Source organism: Ovis aries, chromosome 10 (genome assembly GCF_016772045.2).
Source record: "Ovis aries strain OAR_USU_Benz2616 breed Rambouillet chromosome 10, ARS-UI_Ramb_v3.0, whole genome shotgun sequence".
NCBI lineage: Eukaryota > Metazoa > Chordata > Mammalia > Artiodactyla > Bovidae > Ovis > Ovis aries.
In genome coordinates, this window is record NC_056063.1 from 83,637,600 (window position 1) to 83,655,192 (window position 17,593).

The 17,593-nt window shown below is 49.8% G+C and overlaps 1 protein-coding gene across 1 annotated transcript in view; it reads left to right on the plus strand.

The window, feature by feature from the left end:
* MYO16 (myosin XVI) overlaps nt 1-17,593 on the plus strand; it is a 527,889-nt gene that overhangs the window by 479,451 nt on the left and 30,845 nt on the right. The window contains exon 33 of the mRNA XM_042255055.2: nt 16,415-16,573. Within this exon, the coding sequence (XP_042110989.1) occupies nt 16,415-16,573 (159 nt within the window). The remainder of the gene's footprint in view (nt 1-16,414; nt 16,574-17,593) is intronic.

Sequence of the window (17,593 nt, forward strand, 5' to 3'; positions counted from 1 at the left end):
GCAATTTTGCGTGCTGCTGATACATGCTAATTGTAATAAACCGACCGGTGACAATCTCTCTCACTCTCCTCCCCACTCATATGACTCAGTCTTAAAACATACAGGAACCAAACCACGGCTGTGAGAGCTGGACCATAACGAAAGCTGAGCGCTGAAGAACTGCTGCTTCTGAACTGCACTGCTGGAGAAGACTCTTGAGAGTCCCTTGGACTGCAAGGAGATCCAACCAGTCCATCCTAAAGGAGATCAGTCCTGAATATTCATTGGAAGGACTGATGCTGAGGCTGAAACTCCAATCCTTTGGCCATCTGATGTGAAGAGCTGACTCACTGGAAAAGACCCTGATGCTGGAAAAGATTGAAGGTGGGAAGAGAAGAGGACGACAGAGGATAAGATGGTTGGATGGCATCACCGACTCAATGGACATGGGTTTCAGTAAACTCTGGGAGTTGGTGATGGACGGGGAGGCGTGGTGTGCTGCAGTCCATGGGGTCACAAGGAGCTGGACACGACTGAGAGGCTGAACTAAACCGCGGCAGACGTGAGCCAGATCGGAGGGGACACACGTTTACAGCGGAACACTGAGGGTGCGACCCCTGCAAGTGTGTTCATCACCCGAAGCCCTGCAAAGCCTGCAGAAGAGTTTCTTCACACCCCGGGCTCTGGCTCGAAGTCAAACACACTCTTCCCCAAAAATGGCCACTTTAAAGAATGGAGGGTCTGGCGTGTGCACTGTGGGTGCAGCAGCGTGATTCCCACGCAAATCGGCGTGCTTTCCATCCTGGTTTTATTGTTCTCTTTTGAAATGGAAAGATCCAGGAAGGAGTAAGCAGGAGACAGAAGACTTGAACAGAGCAGCGGGTGGACACCGCCCCTGTACAGGTGTGTCCATGCTACTGAAGGGCAAACCGAAGCTCAAAGCCCTTAAATTACTCGCTGAAGTCACGTCTGTTTACTGGAGTTAGTTCCAGTTCCCAGGTGAGCTCACCTGGACGGGGTCAGCCTGGTTTAGGAGCAGAATGGGGCACACACCGAGCGCAGAAGGCTGAAGCACGCCAACTTCCCGGGCGGCTCATCAGTAAAGAACCCGCCTGCCGATGCCGGAGACCTGGTTCCAATCCCTTAGGCCAGGGAGATCCCTTGGAGGAGGAAATGACGTACTCTCTGGCATTCTTACCTGGAGAATTCCCTGGACAGAGGAGCCTGGCGGGCTGCAGTCCATGTGGTCGCTGAAGAGTCGGACAGGACTGAGCAACTGAACAACCAGCCCGGCAATATTTTCAAAAGTTCACATATCTGTTTTCAAGTAAATAACCAGTGCCCAGCAATAGATTCTGTAGAGCTAAAGAGGTTTTTGCTTTTGTTTTTAATTTTCATGAGGATTGTATTGAGTTTATTTTTGTCTTTTGATATCTGTTGTTTACTCACTAAGCCGTGTCCAGCTCTTTTGCAACCCTACGAACGGCAGCGTGCCAGGCTTCCCTGTCCTTCACTGTCTCCCAGAGTTTACTCAAACTCACGTCCGTTGAGTCAGTGATGCCCTCCAGCCATCTCATCCTCTGCCATCCCCTCTCCTTCTGCCTTCAGTCTTTCCCAGCATCGGGGGCTTTTCCAATAGTCAGCTGTTCACATCACATGGCCAAAGGATTGGGGTTTCAGCTTCAGCATCAGTCCTTCCTGTGAATATTCAGAGTTGATTTCCTTTAGGATGGACTGGTTAGATCTTGCTGTCCTTGGTATTTGACCACCTTTATACATAGCCGTGATGGAATCTCTCTTGGAATTTTAATAGAAAATTGTGCTCAGAAGAACTACTTCGGTCCTTAAGAACAAGGTAATCCTTTGCTCCATCTCAGACACCAGCTTGTGCTCCTGCGGTAACATGCTTTCCAGTGCCTTCTGGCTGCCCCTCCCCCACCATGTGTCAAATGAGACAGTCAGACTCCAGTTGCTGGCATTCATTTCACTGATGTAGTCACAGCTAAGAGGGGAACCTCCTCTATTCCCTTACTCAGGCTGGAAGTCTCGTCTAATTTCTGCAGCTGGGACAGCCATGCAGGGCAAAGGCACTGGGCTTCTGTATGGTGATGGGGGATTATACAAATGTCTCTTTAATCTGATGCTCATTAAACAGCCCACTGATGTGGTCCAGCTGCTAACCAGAAAGCGTTTCCATTGCTGCAGGGGTGGAATGCATCATAGGGACCCTTTGTAATGACTTTAGGGAAAAGGTTCCATTTTCCAGATAATACAACCAATCTGTGACGTCGCCCCCAAGACACATAGTTCTTTTCAGGATTAAAAACATCAGAGGTTAACTTCAAGCAAAACCATTTGATGAGCAGCCGCGTTTTGTGTTGCTGTTTGTTTGCTACTTGCCTCAAGTTTTCAAAGAGGGTTGGGACAAATCATAAGTAAAAGGGACAGACTTCATTCATTCATTCGAAATACACATTGAGGGTGTGTCTTGTACAGGGTATTGTCCTAAGCTCTACGGGTTTAAAAATGAAATACAGAATCGGCTCGCAAGCAGCTCGCAAGGTCCCTGGACAGTGAGAAACGCTGTCGGTGAAGACGCTGTTTGGGTTTCTCAAGCGGCTCTTACCCCTGATGCTTGGGAAATGCGGCATCTTTCTTCGATTCATTCTGCTGTCTTTGGCTGGCCAATGCTTATCATGACGCACTAAATCGATTTTTCTCAACCCATACATATGTCCTTTGAAACTGATCCAAATGAAGGTAGGATTCCTTTGGAGGAAAGGGGGGTGGATGAGGCCAAAGCAGCTAGAGAAAGAGGGGGTACCCTACCTCAGGCTGAGACCAGGGCATCTTACAACCCTAAGGAGGAAGGTTTATCCAAGGGCGTGATGGTAATGCTTTGGAGGAGCTGCACCAGGGGGTGCGAAAAGGGGTTTTCTGCGTTCATTTCTGTGTAAACATACAGCTTAAAAATGACAGATGAGAGATGCCGGGTGGTGGGCGTACAAGGAGGGAGCCCCCACCTCCCGATTGGCTCCGAGGGGCTTTCTCCTGATTGTTCCAGGGGAAATGAGGGCCACAGGCGACCCACTCAGCCTGCCCCTGCAGAGTCCCAGTGACTCATCCTTCCTGAGTGACAGCTCCGGGGACCTTCAGTCCCAGGCATGGAGGCTTGGGAGACACGCAGAGTCAGGGAGGCCGGCCAACCCCCCTCCATAAGGGACGCAGCCACAGGACCATCAGAGAGACTGGCCACGTGGCTTGAGGAGACTTGTGACAAGACTTTTAAGTCTGCGTAGATATTTTTAATCTGTTATGTAAGGCCTCAGAGCTGCTGGGCGGCAGCCACTGGTGTGGGCAGCGGGGCTGATCCACACACGTGCACGGCACCTCCAGGCTGTGAAACTGCGGGCACACGTCTGTAGCGGGGGGACTGCTGCCATCCTGAGCCCCCCAGGGCTCCCAAGTGCACACCCCCCAACTCCTGGGACTTCCCACCCCAGGCCTGCCTCCATGAAATGCAGACTCAGGCAGAGGTGCAAGGTATGTGGCTTCTGCCTGTTCCCACTGGCCCTGATCTGTGCCCTTGGGGCCCTTAAATACCTTGTGTGTGTGTGTGTTAGTCACTCAGCCGTGTCTGACGATCTGTGACCTCATGGACTGTAGCCCACCAGGCTCCTCTGTCCATGGGATTCTTCAGGCAAGAATACTGGAGTGGGTTGCCATTTCCTTCTCCAGAGGATCTTCCAAACCCAGGGATCGAACCCAGGTCTTCTGTATTGCAGGCAGATTCTTTACCGACTGTGTCAATAGGGAAGACCCTTTAAATACCTTGGGTGGATACATTTCATAATTAGTTCTGAAGGAGGATTTTGAAAAGATTCAGCATACACCACTGCTGTTTGGGTTTTCACTTGCATTGATTTCATTGGCTCTCTGACTCAGCTGCAACCACACCAGTGAGATGAACGCCAAAAATGAGAGTCTGACCATCTCGTACGACGTGTAAGTGATTCAGCCATATGTCCAGTTGTGCCGAGGTTCACGTGGTGGGGAGGGGGCTGGCCAGAAGATGCTAGAATCCATGTTACAACGTATGCACAAGCTAGCGTCCCTGACGTGGAACAAACGTGGGTTATAATTTTCTCCAGGACTGAAGTAAAGACTGTGAACAGTGTTAGCGGCTCAGTCCTGTCCAACTCTTTTCAACCCCCTGGGCTGTAGCCCACCAGGCTCCTCTGTCCATGGGATTCTCCAGGCAAAGATACTGGAGTGGGTTGCCATTCCCTTCTCCAGGGGCTCTTCCCAACCCAAGGATTGAACTTGGGTCTCCTGCCTTGCAGGCAGATTCTTTACCGTCTAAGCCACCAGGGAAGCTAGGTGAAGAACCAAGTAGTTAGTCTTAAAGTAATTTATCTGTTAGAAATCCAAGTGAGGCTCTATTGTGAGCCATATGTAAAGGTGGCTAAATACCAAGAGACAAAGTAGAGTCCATACAGCTCTCGTGGAAATGAAAACAAATAAGCGGTTCTTGATCGGAAGGGGTCTGCTGATCCTGGGCATCGGTGGTTCTCCTGGGAAGGGATGTGGGAGCTGAAGATGGAGCTGTCCTGGGGGCAGTCGCCTCTTCTTTTCCAGATGGTAGTGTTAGCGGCCTCCCATCCCTGTGACACCAGGCACGTGTCACAAATGCTGAGCGCTCCCAGGAGAACAGGAATAACCGCCCTCTGCCTTTGCTTCTGGAGCGAGCAAACACATAGCGGGGGACACGCACTGTCCACCCAGGGCAGCTGCACAGGTGCGGTGTCCTCGACCTCCCGGGTTTGCATCACCACCTGGCATTGATGAAGTGCAGAAACACCAGGTATGCAAATGCCCCGTGACCTCTGAGGTTAGACGCTTCGGGAATGGGTCTCCAGGCCAGGCCAGCTTGTCTAGATGTTGCATATTCAGCTACTTCCGGGCTTCCCAGGTGGCTCAGTGGTAAAGAACCTGCCTGCCAGTGCAGGAGACTCGGGTTCAATCCCTGAATGGGAAAGAGTCCCTGGCAAAGAGAATGGCTACCCACTTCCGTATTCTCACCTGGGAAATCCCATGGACAAGGGAGCCTGGTGGGCTACAGTCCCTGGGGTCACAAAGAGTTGGACACACCTGAGCGACTAAACAACAGCAACGGTCAGCTACTTACAGGGAAGACGAACTCCAAGGAAAGGGATGGTGCCCAGGCCTCTTCTAGCTATGGCACGGACAGGGGAGATGGACCCAAAAAGAGCCAGCTGGTCAACCTGGGAAGAAAACTGGCGCCACAGAAATTTCTGTGCCTTTCCGGGCTCCGCAAACCTTATTTACACCGACAGTCATTTCTGAGCTTTACTACGGGCACATTCTTGCCCTGCTCAGCACATATGTTGTTGAAGATATCACTCTGCTTCCTACTTCCATTGGTGTTTTTAGCACAAACCATCTCCCCAAGGCTTGGCAGGGGAGTGGGTGGCAGGAGCTGGCAGGGGCAGGCTGGGTGGCCAAGTAAGCCCTTTCTTTCCACCCAACTTAACCCCGAGCGTGAGCCTTGGAGGCAGTTTCTGCTGCAGAAGAATGCTCAGCAACGAGGCCAAGAGCAGTTTCCATCTACTCAAGGGTGGTGGTTTCATAAGGAGGTGCCAGGGCTGGCTCTAGCCTCTCAGGGTAAGAAGCAGCTCTGGCAGTTACGTTTGCTCAAGCCGCCCATCCTTATCCTTGCCCATCCTCATCCTCACCCATCCCAGTGGTACATTTTGCTGCTTCTTGAGGAATCAGCTCCTGGAGAGATATGACTGCGCGTGGAATGTGCCTGCCGCACGACCCATCGCATGGACTTCACGTGTCCCCCTTCCCCATCACGGCAGATACGGACACTGTCTCTGACTCTTCCCTGTGACTGTTAGCAAAGCCGTGGTGAAGTCTGACTCCTGGGGTTGAGGGTCATGTAGAGGTGTGCCGTTGAAAACACAGCCCTGCAGGTCTGTTGTCCTGATTGCATCTCTTTGAAAACCTGCCCTCTGCTCAAACGTGGTGTCTCCTTATGTAGTCCCATGTGGGAAATCTCTCTTCCTGTTGGAGTTTAGGACCAGCCACTGCGTCTGGGTGAATCCCAACACTTGGCATTTGACTTTCTCTGAGACAAGATGCCAGATGTCTGGATTATACTATCATGGGCAAGAAAAAAGTCTAATTCACATCCTAGAAGCCTGTTATGGAAGAGGGCAGGGGGGACTGTGGAGTGATTTCTGGGTCCCTATTTGTGCCTTTTACTTGTGTGCAAAAATGTAAGACTTCAGGCATTGTTCCTTGAAACACAAAGTATTGAATCAAGTTAGGCTATCAGTCATGTCCACCCCTTTGTGACCCCCAAGAGCTGTAGTCTGCCAGGTTCCTCCATCCATGGGATTCTCCAGGCAAGAATACTGGAGTGGGTTGCCATTCCCTTCTCCGGGGAATCTTCTGGATCCAGGAATCAAACCTGGGTCTTCTGCATTGCAGGTGGGCTCTCTGCCATCTGAGCCACCAGGGAAGCCCTCTAAAGTAGTGAACAGGTTTGGTTTAATACAAGCCAGAGGCTGATTTGGGGTCTGAGCGGTCCTGCTTACCTGGAGTGACATGCCATCTACGTGTGTCCATCAAGCTGCGACTTCTGAATTTCAGAACCGAGAGCCTGAGAAGCAGCAGGTCCACACCTGGCTCCCTCTCAGCCTGCATGCTTTTCCTTAGCGCCAGATAGGATAAAGACAAACGCATTCCTGCTTGCAGTAGCCTTTCTGCAGAGGAATTTTCCTATAGAGTTGCAACATGAACGATAGCCAGCAAGAGTAATGAGTCTCAAATGTATTCTCACATTTTTTATGCCTTACAGAGCACTCTCAGTATTAAATCAAACAGCTATAGTTTGTTGTGCTCCTGCGTTACTGCAACCTGGATTGTAGCCTCATCTGTTTGCAACACACACTCTAGAACTACCTCAAGTTTGGGTACCTAAGAGAGAAGCCATGTGTTGAGCGGTCTTCTTAAAGAAAGCCTCCCTGGCTCAGCCCCTCCTCGTCCCCCTGGCCTTTCTTCGCGTTCGGTACCATCCGCCCCTGCCCCCGCCAGCTGCCCCGCACCCGCCGGTGGGCTCCGCCTGCCCCCGCCCAACCCGAGTCTCCAGCCTTCCGTTTGTACCCGCTGCCCGTGTGCTCTGTATTTTGCCTCCTTCCTTGTAGGAATGTCGCTTTTCCTGGAAGAAATTCTCCCTCCCGAGGGATTTTTCAGTCTCCCCCTAGACATTCCGTTTGCATTCCTAGTAAATGCTCTTGTCCAAATCATCACCACTCGCTTTAACAACCCCCAAGGGCTTGCCAGGTGGCCCAGCGATAAAGAATCTGCAAGGCGCAAGGGATGCAGGCTCGATCCGGGGTTGGGAAGACCCCCAGGAGAAGGAAATGGAAACCCGATTCTTGCCTGGGAAATCCCTCGGATAGAGGAGCCTGGCGGGCTACAGTCCGTGGGGCTGCAAAGAGCCAGACACGACTTAGCGACTAAACAGTAACGACAGCAGGTGGCTGTCACCCCCGAGTCCACGTTCGTGGCCCCAGACTTGTGCTCATCCATCGTCCTGACTTACCCCCCGGCCCTGGGCTCACAGGGATCCGTACCTTAGCTAACCCCGGGCTTCCATTCATCCTGCCGCTACCCGAGACTCATTTCTCACTGCTTTTCCGTTCCTAAGCCCTCCTTGAAGCTGGTCAGCCGTCCACATCTGGTGCCGGGCTGATAACACAGAGTCCTTACCGTCTCACTGTTATCCGGACGGGCCGAGCTGGGGCTGGGCCCTCCAGGGTCTCACCCTGTGCTCTACGTTCGGCCTTCCCTTGCCCTCCTCCTCACCACACTCTGCCCCTGCTTCAGTACCCTGTGGTCCCCCGCCCTGTGCCCACCCTGTAGGGCTCCCGCGCCCGCCACAGCCCCGTCTCTCCTGTCCGTCTCCATGTGGCCTTCCCCGCTGCTGCGTCCGGGCTGGTCTGGAGCAGGCGGGCTGCTCTGAGCTCCCACTTTCTGAGTCTAGTCCCGCCCAGCAGGCTAAGAAGGGGCAACCTGTTAGGACGTACACCGGATGTCTCTCCCCCTCGTGTTGGCATTTTAAGTGTCAAAGGCTTTAACACATACGCAAAAAAAGGCCCAGCAAAACCTTAACTCCGCCCAGGAGAAGGAGAGCATTCCGGAATATACATCCCTAGTCCCCCCAGCGTACTCAGACAGTCCCTTCTTGCATCATCCGTGGGTTCCACACATCCCTGACATTCACTGTGTCTTACCGCCCTCCTAGGATGGGAACATTTGAGGAATCACTTCTTTCAGATATATCTGTCTGAAAAACCATTTGGCTTAATTCTTTGCCTGCAGATACAATTTAGTGTCTGAACTCCATCCCAGGAGGAATCTCCAGGTGCGGAGGAGGAACAAGGTTGGGTCAGGGCTCTCCACTGGGCAAATCCCAGGAAGCCCCCGAGGCGGCCACCAGCTCAGGGGCATCTCAGCATCACCCGGGACGAACTGGCCAGCCTGCCTTTAGCCACTGTCTTCCAAATCTGGACTTCCCCTGTGGCTCAGCTGGTAAAGAATCCACCTGCAATGCGGGAGACCTGGGTTCCATCCCTAGGTTGGGAAGATCCCCTGGAGCAGGGAAAGGCTTCCCACTCCTATGTTCTGGCCTGGAGAATTCTGTGGACTCTATAGTCCATGGGGTCACAAAGAGTCAGACACAACTGAGCGACTTTCACTTTTTCACTTTCCAGCTCTGAATTTGGAAGTTCTCTCAGCCACTCACTGTTCTCAGGGGTTTCTCCAGCTCCCCAGACTTCTTCAAGAAGCTGTCTGCCCTCTAGTCCCCCCTAGTAAGAAGCTTCTCTCCCCTCTTGAAAATCTTCACTTCCCTTCCCTGAGAGAAGTTCTCCTTAGCTTCTGTCTCCCCTCTGCTTTCTCCCACAAAAAACGCCGGGCTCCTTTCCTGCCACAGACCCGTCCCCTCGCTGAACTCACGCCTCCCACGTCCAGGAAAACCTGCACTCTAGTCCAGTGCCCGGTGAGGAGCTGGGCTCTCTGCTCGGACGTTGCCCTGAGGACCCGATTAAATCGCACCAGGCTTGCAAAGAGTGTCAGTGAGGTCCAGCATTTCACTGCTCTGCTGCCCTCGTCCCCTAATTCAGTGACCTGCCCTCAGGAGCGGCAGGCCCCAGGGGTCAGGATCGGGCCAGCTGAGTTACTTCCAGAGTCCTCTATGCCTGCAGCAGACTCTCTCTCTCTCTCTCTCCTTTTTTTTTTTTTTTCTCATTTTCAAGAAATTGAAACTTATGCAATTGGGGGAAGGAGGAACTTCTTTAAGAAAAAGGGTAAAAATGACCCAAATTTAAGGAGCAAAGTGGACATCTATTTAACGTGAGAAGATCAGTCTAAGAAAAATACTCATTATTCTATGCTTAGAAAAGTACTTGTGCACAGTGGAGCTTGATGAAGATCTGTTGAAAGAAAAAGAAAAAATAAATAACAAATGTATTACTACAACAGAGTTATTATAGAAATTCTGTCAAAAAAAAGCAGTCAGGCACACAGACGTGAGCTGGGTGCTCTGCCTGACTTAAAAATGGCCTTTCCAAGTTGGATGGAGTCTGGAGCCTTCTCCTTTAGCCTTGGGGTCCACTCGCCTGTACCCATCTCCAGCTGCTAAGAGGCCACAGGCAACAGTGAGGATTTTTTTTTTTTAAGAGACTATGTAGGACCTTTGTGGAACAATAATGAAATAATTATCAGTGGTGATTGTTGGGAAAATAGTGAAAACGTGAAACCTCCCACCATCGGTCAGGGATAGGTGTCCAACATCCACACATCTTTTCTTCTGGAAGTTAGCACTCTTGGTGGAAATCGAGCAGCTCTGGCCCTTGGATTGTGTTTGTGTTTCAAAACTCTGGTGTTCTTATGGACGGTACTCCCCACGCTGTGCGTTTCACTCCCAGCCGTTTTGTAATGAAACTCTCCCCTCAAGCCCCCTCTCCCGCTCCTCTCGTCCCCCTCCACCCTTCCCTCTGGTAACCGCCTGTTTACCTCTCTGACTGTTGTGTTACGTTTATTCACTTGTTTTGTTTGCAAAGTTCCACGTACACGCCAAGCGTACCGTGATTCGTCTTTCTCTGTCCGGCTTATCTCACTTAACACAGTACCTGCACTCATGTCGTCAGTAATGGCAAGATTTCATCTTTCGTGGCCGAGTACTGTTCCACGGCAGATATGTACATCTTCCTTATCCATTCATCCATCAGTGGGCGCTCGGGTGCTTCCATTTCTTGGCTGCTAGGTCTTGTCCGGTTTAGCAGTCTTAGGTGGAAAGAAACAGCCTTGGGCCTTTGAATGTAGAACACATCTACCTCACAGGGTGTGAAATTTTCCTTACCTTATAATTTTATAAGTAGTGATTAAAACTCAAAAGGCATAGCATTAACGGCAGAAATCCTTTTATATGTTTCCAATAATCTCGTGTGAATGGGGAGAAATAATTGCTGAGGTGTATGATTTTTCTATAATAATTCACACGGGTTTTCCAGTTAGTAAATTTGTCAACTCTTTTTCCAGTTACGCATGGCACGGTTTCCTTTAGAAATTGGGTTTCCGTGTGACGTTATTGTTGTATTCATTCATTCCTTATTCACCCTCTTTTCTTTTTCTTTCAACAAATATTTGTGGAGCACCTACTCTGTGCAGGCACTCTTGGGGGCACCAAGGTTGCCTTTGAGCTCAAGGTGTCAATTTTCTGGAGGGAAGAGACAGAAAATAAGCCAACAGTTGACATGTAGCATGTCATATGGCGAGAAGGACCTTCTCACATGGTGAGAAGGACGGAAACTGACCTGGGTGAGGAGAAGTGTGCTGTTTTTCTCGAAGGTGGTCAGGAGGGTTGTTCTGCTCAGGGTGGTTTGAGCCGAGTCCTGAACAAAATACAGAACCCCCGCCCACCCCTCAGACCGCCCCGGGGAGAGTCAGAGGCTGAGTTGAGGGTTGCAGAGATGCTGGCGAGCCTGGGGAGGTGGGTGGCCGGCAGGTAGTTGGGAATGAGGTCAAGGCAATCAGGGAGTGGGATCCTGGGGTTGGAGGGGGGCGGCGGTCTGTCAACCTCAAGAAGCCTTTGGATTTTGACCTGAACAAAATTAGAAACCAGCAGAGAGACACGAGTAGGGAAGACCAGGATCCGCCTTAGCTTTGCGCTTTTAATTCCAAGTGTCCATTTTTGTTTCACTATGGTGGCTTTACGATGTTGTGTTAGTCTCTGCCGTACAGCAGCGTGAATCAAGCGTGTGTGCACATATATTCCCTCCCTCTGGAGCCTCCCTCCCACCCCCATCCCGCCCCGGGTCGTCACGGAGCCCCGAGCTGAGCTCCCTGTCAATAGAGCGCTCCCCACTGTCTGTCTTACACGTGGTCGTGTATACGCGCCAACCCCAGTCTCAGCTCATCCCACCCTCTCCTTCCCCTGCCGTGTCCGCAATCCTTTCCCTACGTCTGCGTCTCTCTCCCGCAGTGGCACAAGTGAAGCTATCTAACTTAGCTTTTAAAACAGGGTTTGTCCACCTCAGCCCTCCGTGGCCAGGTGAATGGACACTCCGGGCCAGGTGAGTCTTCACTCCAGGGTCTGTCCTGAGTGTTGTGAGTGGTTTTGTAACATCCCTCCTACATGCCAGTGGCACCCACCTCCCTGGTGTGACAACCAACAATGTCTCCAGACAGCGTCACATGTCCCCTGGAGGTTTGGGGGGTGCTGTGTCATCTCTTACTGAAAGTCACAGCTTTCGAAACATCACACCCACCCAGGATAACTAATGTATATACAAAAGCTAGCATTGGACTACGGGATTTTTTTGTTTGTTTGCATTTCGATTTTGAGATGTGCTCAAATTCTCTTGTTCAATTAATACTCAGCTAGAATATGCCTTCGTGGCCTCCTTATGCTCAGTCATCGTATCTTAACATAAAGGCCAGGATTTTATCTTTGAGTCAGATCCCAGCGTGATTCATCTTCCGCAGACCTGTGAGAGCAGCCCCGGGTGGGGTCATGGAGAATCCGAGTTCACAGGCTACAAGAAAATTCCACAGGGACTCGAATTATCCAGTGTCAACGCCCGGTCCATTGGAAGTCTGCCCTGAGCTACACGGACCGCTGATATCTCCAGGTGCAGGGACGCAGACGGGACGCAGACGCCCCTTTAAAGCTCTGGGTGGGGTTTTCCACCACTCACTTTCCTACTTGTTTGCTTAGATTCGTTGAGAATCTCAAACGTTTTCTTTTGCAGTGACTTTTCTTCACCCTCAGAACCCTGAGGACCACGGCTTGGAGGCATGAACAAATGATGACTTTATCAGTTCCATGTTTTTTTTTTTTTTTTCTAGTTTTCCACAAAGCATGCATCTGACCTGCGGTTTTATAGCTAAGCCTCCTCCAGGCTTCCTGCCAGAGTCCTCCTGCCGTCTTGCTGTTGTAATGTCTTCCGTGCTTAAGCAGGGTCACGGGCGCACCTTTGACAAGGAATGTTGCAGCCATTCCACCACAAAACTGACAGTGGGGGAGCAAAACCAAATCGTCCAGAGCCTCTGCCCAGGCCCCTCACTGTGGTTGAATCGAGAGATGAACAAGCTGGAACGCAGACTCTCACGCACTTGACCACCGTGGAATCAGGGCGCTTATGGGCAGAGGCTGACACAGAAAGCAGACCCCCCTGGTTGATATTCATGAATAAGCATAACCTCAGTGAGGATGTCAGTATTGAGGTAGCAACTCTCTTTTCAGTGGCCAGAGGACAGCTCTTCAATCTGGGGCTCCCAGTTCATTCCCACCAAGGCATGGTGGGAAAGACCCAGAAAGACCCAGAAAAGAAACTGCCTTATCTTTACATCAGCAGGTGAAATAAGGAGGAAAGGCTTGACGTAGAGGCCGAGTTGAGGAATGAGAGTGGGTGGACGGGCAGAGCCCTGCACACCTCAGTCTAAACCCCGCGGCTCCGCTGACTCACTGTGAAACGTCCACAGGCGGGTTTCCCTCCCCGGGGCCTCGTGACATCATCTGGAAAACAGGCGAGGGAGTAAGGACTCCACCGCCCTGTTAGGAAAGGGAGGATTAAGTCAAGTCCCTCCTGCAGCAGGAGACTGGCACGCAATGAACACCCGGGAGATGCTGATTACCTAAGAACCGTGTGAAGAATCGTCATCAGGGTGACCACGCATTCTTATGTCTTAAGAAGGACTCATTCCCTTATTCCAACCCAGAGCCATCCTTGGAATAGGCAGATATTTGGTCTTACGGAGATCAAACCAGTCAATCCTAAAGAAAGTCAACCCTGAATATTCATTAGGACTGATGCTGAAGCTGAAGCTCCAATACCTTGGCCACCTGGTGTGAAGAGCTGACTCATCGGAAAAGACCCTGATGCTGGGAAAGATTGAAGGCAAAAGGAGAAGAGGGTGGCAGGGGATGAGGTGGTTAGATAGCATCACCGACTCAATGGACATGAGTTTGAGCAAACTCTGGGGCACAGTGAAGGACAGAGGAGCCCGGTGTGCTGCAGTCCATGGGGTCACAGATTCGGACACGACTTAGCAACTGAACAACAGTCACTTTTATGATAAAAACATAAAGAACACTTTAGTAGATAATATAAGGATCACAGCCTAACTTGTATGACACGTTTTAAAACATTTCTTGGCTGCAGTTGAAACTGCTGATTGGAATTATGAGAATTTTTTTTTTTAACTTTTAAGAGCAAAAATGGAGGGTTCGACCCAAAATGAAATATATCCATTGTTTATCAGTTAGCAGCTCATTCTGGGGGATGCTAGCATCACACACTCTTACCAAGAGTCCACACACCGTCTCAGAGGATTGAGTACTGAACTGCCAGACCTAAGAGGAGTCCCTGTTACCTTGGGCAATGCCCTGCTTCACACCCTGAGCCCAAACAAGACCCCTGGAGAAGGCTCCCTGACCCACACGGCCCAAGAACCAGGACTGCCCTGCCCCGATGCTGCCCCGCTGGGAGCCCACCGCAGTCCATCACCTCACCTGATCCTTTGCTTGCTGGCTGTCGACCACACTCCTGGGAGGTGACCTCCCAGCTCCCTGCCTGGGCCTCATGGTATCCCAGCCCCGGGGAGAGTCTGGGCAGGGAAAGTCTCAATAAATGGCTGAATTAAAGAATGGAAAAAAATAGTTTCAAGAGAAATAAAAGCAGATAAATGTGTCTTGAGACGGCTTTAAAACCAAATGTGTTTTACTAATTTTCAGAAGATTTTTCTGGAAAAGGCAAAGTAGAGTTGACCAAATCGCATAGGTATTCTTTCAGCTCCAGCTGTTGGGTGATCTGTGGTTGTCGCGAGCTGAGAGGGTGATGATTCCAAAGCCTGACCTTGGCCACTGTTCCCACGCAGGCCTTTTCACTCGTTTATACATATATATGTGGGCTTTCCCTGGTGGCTCAGATGCTAAAGCGTCTGCCTGCAGTGCAGACCCATGTTGGGTCCCTGGGTTGGAAGATCCCCTAGAGAAGGAAATGGCAACCCACCCCAGTACTCTTGCCTGGAAAATCCCATGGAGTCGCAAAGAGTCAGACAAGACTGAGCGACTCCACTCTCTCTCTCTATATATATATATATAATTTTGTTTTGGGCTCTGCTAGGTCTTCCTTGCTGTGCGGACTTTTCTCCAGCTGTAGTGGATGGGGCTTCTCATTGTGGGGGCCGCGCTCTAGCTGCAGCTCCAGGTCTGCAGGCTCCAGGAGTTGCTGCTCCCAGGCCCTGGAGCACAGGGTCAATAGCTGTGGCCCTCAAGCTGAGCCGCCCCGTGGCCTGTGGGATCTCCCCAGATCAGGGGCGGAGCCCACGACTCCTGCAGTGACAGGCAGATTCCTGACCACTGAGCCTCCAGGGGTGCTCTTTTCACTTGTGTCTTAAAGGCAAACAGTCAGGAGCTACTCCCTGGGTCACAGAAACGTAAACACTCCTGACTGGTTGTCAAAGCCCTGCTTTTTTTGCCCTCCTTCTGTCTGCCCACTGCTTGCCTCTTGAAGCCTGGCACATGCTCCTGTGTGTGCCCACCAGGCACGTGCTCACTCATAACATAGTGGATGCCATACAGCACGGAGGAGGGGGCTCTGAGCAGGATCCTGGGTGGGGGGAGCAGGTGCTGAGCTGTGCAGAGGGTACCCCAGGCCGAGAAGCGTGAGTCGGTGTGGGGCCTCTGGGTAGGGGCTCCAGCCCTGGGGGCTATCTGAGTGCACATCCGAACCAGGGGAGGCGGCTTCCAGGAGGAGAGCTAGGATTCCACCCAGCCCAGCCCTGTGGGTGCGCTCGGCCTTCCTCCTGCCTCCCTCAGCATCCCAGCAGATGAACTGTTCACCATCTGCAAAATCCAGTGAAGCGCATTACATTTTGTATCCTTGTGAGCAACGTCTTAGCCTAAAACCGCAGAAGGACCTAAGAGGCAGCAGAGCCTACTGGGCGCCGCAGCCAAGGGGCAGAAGCAGCGTGGGAAATCCTGATGTCCCGCAGGAATCCCCCAGCGGTGGAACTCTATTTTTTTTTTTTTTTTTGGCTCCTCAACCTAATTTAGGCAGTGGCTTCTGTGTTTCTGCATCTCAGAGAGCTCAATATAGGACGTGCGTGTTGACATTTAGGTGATTTTGTTACGTACAGAATGCAGAAGTAGGGTTTTGAAGTCTTAATATTCCTAAGTGGGGACTCCCAGGTGGCTCAGAGGTAAGAGTCCACATTCAATGCAGGAGACGTGGGTTCGATCCCTGGGTTGGGAAGATCCCCTGGAGGAGGGCATGGCAACCCACTCCAGTATTCTTGCCTGGAGAATCCCGTGGACAGAGGAGTCTGGTGGGCTACAGTCCTTGGGGTCGCAAAGAGTCAGACAGGACTTAGCAACTGAGCATGCACTCATTCCTAAGTGGATAATAACATATTTTGTAACCATAAAAGTATAGTGTTTTTTTCAAAATGGTTAAGTTTGCCTCAGCTCTATTTAAAAACTCAGAAAACTTCTAAAACATGAATATATCATATTTCTTTCAGGAAATAACCTTCACAAGGTACACAGTTCTATAATTACACATATGATGTCGAAAATGCTATAGGACTTTGGAAATAGCAGATGATGAAATCCACTATCGTCACTTAACGCAGCCCATGGCATTTACCAGTGGTAGAGCAGACTGACGAATGCACTGCAGACCACAAATTTGATTAGGGATGATTATTAATTTACTATTTCGAATGTAATGAACGTTTGACTTCCTGAGTTTTATTATTTCCTTCCACTACTTGATTCAACTTATTGGGTACATTTGATCAGGAAAGAATCATTTTTTTCTACAATTTATTTTAGGTTTTGAAACGAACATGAACCTTACTAGCCGAGATGATTTTGGTACTTCAGAAATTACATCAGAGACGCAGGACAGAAATGCAAATAACCATGGAATTCAATTTTCTAATTCACTCTCCAGTGCAATGACTGCTGAAAATGGAAATTCCGTCTCAAACGGTAAGCACTTCTTTAAACTCGGAAGTAAATAGATACAAGTTTTAAGTTGTATCAACTTTCTAAGGGGAATAAAACAAAAATGAAGTAGGCTTAAAAACTGGGAAAGGGCATAAAAGATGAAATATCACTGTAGGGTATATTGTCAACTTATTATTTTCAAGTTAAAGAATTAAAATTGCATTCAATATTAGTTAGCTTTTTTCCCCCAGAGATTTTTGTGGAGTATTTGGTCTGTGTAAGCTAGTATAAAATGAGACTTATCCTGAGCAGAGGAGATGATGCTCTAATAGTATTTTTAAAGAAAAATATAGTCTTTTTTAAATTTTGTATGTAAGAAAGCCGTGGTATGTATACAAAATGGAATATTATTCAGCTACTAAAAATAATGCATTTGAATCCGTTCTAATGAGGTGGATGAAACGGGAGCCTATTATACAGAGTGAAGTAAGTCAGAAAGAAAAACACCAATACAGTATATTAACACATATATATGAAATTTACAAAGATGGTAATGATGACCCTATATGCAAGACACAGATGTAAAGAACAGACTTTTGGACTCTGGGAGAAGGCAAGGGTGGAATGATTTGAGAGAATAGCATTGAGACATGTATATTACCATATGTGAAACAGATCGCCAGTCCAGGTTGGATGCATGAGACAGGGCGCTCAGGGCTGGTGCACTGGGATGACCCCGAGGGATGGGGTGGGGAGGGAGGTGGGAGAGGGGTTCAGGATGGGGAACACGTGTACACCCATGGCTGATTCATGTCAATGTATGGCAAAACCACTACAATATTGTAAGGTAATTAGCCTCCAATTAAAGTAAATTAATTAATTTTAAAAATTTGTATGCAGGCGTTGATTTGTTAGCGTTTGTTAGTTTCAGATGTACATCAAAGTGATTCGGATATAGATATATACACACACACATGTACTCTTTTTTAGAGTCTTTTCCCTTTTAGGTTATTACAAGCAGTGAGTAAAGTCCCTGTTGATTATTTCCGTGCCTCAGAAGAG